The 2,236-nt window shown below is 57.4% G+C and overlaps 1 protein-coding gene across 1 annotated transcript in view; it reads left to right on the top strand.

Annotated features, from left to right (window-relative positions):
- Prph2 (peripherin 2) overlaps positions 1 to 2,001 on the top strand; it is an 11,392-nt gene extending 9,391 nt beyond the window's left edge. Inside the window, exon 3 of the mRNA XM_004624140.1 lies at positions 1,760 to 2,001. Within this exon, the coding sequence (XP_004624197.1) occupies positions 1,760 to 1,972 (213 nt within the window). The 3' untranslated portion in view covers positions 1,973 to 2,001. The remainder of the gene's footprint in view (positions 1 to 1,759) is intronic.
- The last annotated feature ends 235 nt before the right edge of the window (positions 2,002 to 2,236 follow it).

Consider the following 2,236-nt stretch of genomic DNA (forward strand, 5'->3'; position numbering starts at 1 on the left):
AAAAAAAAAAAAAAGAAGTGGTAGGGGAGCCCCAGGCTGGGGACACTCCCAGGGTGTCCACATGGAAGGAGAGACAGTTGTTGTCCAGGAAGCTGCTCTGGTGCCCACACAGACATGGGGTCCGTTTGTTGCTCTTCAAGGCAGAGTTGGGGAGTGGAGGGAGATGAGGGGTGCAGCCCACTGCTGGGCGGCTGGAGGATGGGACCCCACCACCCAGGAGGCTGGAGGAGAACAGCAGTCAGGGCTGAGCAGCATCACTGCCCTTCACCTCGCCAGCCGTTCGGGGGCCAGCCCGCTGGGGCCAGGGAGGCTAAGGCCCTGACTTATCCTCTAAGCCTGTAGTGGGCAGATCTGTGACAGGCACACGGTGCAGATGACATCAGACTTGGGAGCCAAAGTGTGGCCGTCAGTAGGAGCAGCGTTAGTCACGGGGTACCAGAGTGGGTGCTCACGCCATGAGGGCCTGCTGGAGGAGGCGACTCTTTCCAGTGTACAGTGTGTCATTACACTCACTTGCAATTGACCTTTACTTGTACTTTTGGTTTCTCATGCCAGAGAAAGAACGTGGCATTTCACACATGTGAGTCCCATTTATCTCACTTGCCAGTATGGCCTCAAGGTGCATCCATTTACCTAGGAATGTCTCAAGCTTATCCTTCTTTATGACAGAGTAGTACTCCACTGCAGTAAAACCCCCACACCTTCCTTATCCATTTAAACTCACAATTGATAAAAACAAAACCTAGGGGCTGGGGAGATGGCTCAGTTGAATAAGCGCTTGCCTGGCAAGTGCAAGGGCCTGAGTTCAATCCCCAGTTCTGCAAAAAAACCCAAAACCAAAACCAAAAACCCCCCGAACAAAAGCTACATCTCTATCAGTCACTGTCATTGATGCTACTCCCGTCTGGGACTGAGGGCTCCACACCTCCTGAGGCACCACAGAACACATGACCCAGGTGCTGCTTCACCTTAAAACTGGCAGCCCAGGGGAAGCCCAGCTTCCTCGCCAAAAGCTGCCAGAGTGAATGCGAGGGAATGAATCCATCGCCCATTGCTGGCCTGCGTTCCTCAGCAGACCAGTCAAGATAATGGCTGCAAAGAAACCACACGAGACCACGCAGGAAAGAGGTGAATGTTTTCTAGCAGTACTGGGGATTGAACCTACAGCTTTCACACCAAACTACAATCCCAGCCCTTTCAGGAAATTTTGTTGTCTCACTACATGGCTCAGGCTGGGCTTAAGCTCGTAATCCTCCCGCCTCAGCCTCTTGGCGTGCTACAATTCCACGTGTGCGCTACCAAGCTCTGGCTAAGGAGAGACTTTTAAAGCCTGTGTGAAGTTACTGAACAGCCAAAATGTGCCGAGGAATGTGCTGAGGATGGGGGGGCAGCTTGAAGTGGGGACCCAGGACCGGAGCCCCAGGATGAGGGATGGGGGCTGGGACAAGGGAGGGCGGGCCATGGCAGGCAGCTCAGCAGGGCTGAGGCAAGTTAATGGGTGAAGATGGAAAGAACAACGTTCTAGGCAGAGAGAACGGGGAAGGGGGAGTGGGGAGAGGATGGGTAGGGGGACCCCACAGAAGCCCAGGGAGGCTGAGGGGGCGGGATAAAGATGGTGCCTTACGCACGAGGCCAGACTCCACCACACCCGTTTAAGCCCCTAAGCCCTTCCAGGAGGCACGGGCGGGGGTGCCCCTGGCCCCCCCAGCCCAACTCCTAGCTCCTGCCCACTTCTCTCCATCCTGGTCCCATCCCACAGGTGGCCATCACCGTCGGGCTGCGCTACCTGCACACGGCGCTGGAGGGCGTGTCCGACCCCGAGGACCCGGAGTGCGAGAGCGAGGGCTGGCTGCTGGAGAAGAGCGTGCCCGAGACCTGGAAGGCTTTCTTGGAGAGCCTGAAAAAGCTGGGCAAGGGCAACCAGGTGGAGGCGGAGGGCGCGGACGCGGGCCAGGCCGCCGAGGCCGGCTGATGGGAACCCGCCCCCTCCCAAACACTGAGTAGTGGACTCCAGGCAATGTGGCCCCCCCTTTCCCAACTGCATGTCTGACTCCCCAAGGCTGCCGCTGGGAACAGCCCATCAGGACTTCTTGGTGGTGCACTGTAAAGTTTAGGGTCCCTCGAAGCATGTGGCAGAACGTGGGTGGGTTGACCGCCGGACTCCCAGGCAGATGAATGAGACCTGACTGCTCAGGACGCACCTTGCTCTTAGGGTGCACCCAGCCCTACCTCCTGC

Source organism: Octodon degus, unplaced genomic scaffold, assembly GCF_000260255.1.
Source record: "Octodon degus isolate 3935 unplaced genomic scaffold, OctDeg1.0 scaffold00005, whole genome shotgun sequence".
Taxonomy (NCBI): domain Eukaryota; kingdom Metazoa; phylum Chordata; class Mammalia; order Rodentia; family Octodontidae; genus Octodon; species Octodon degus.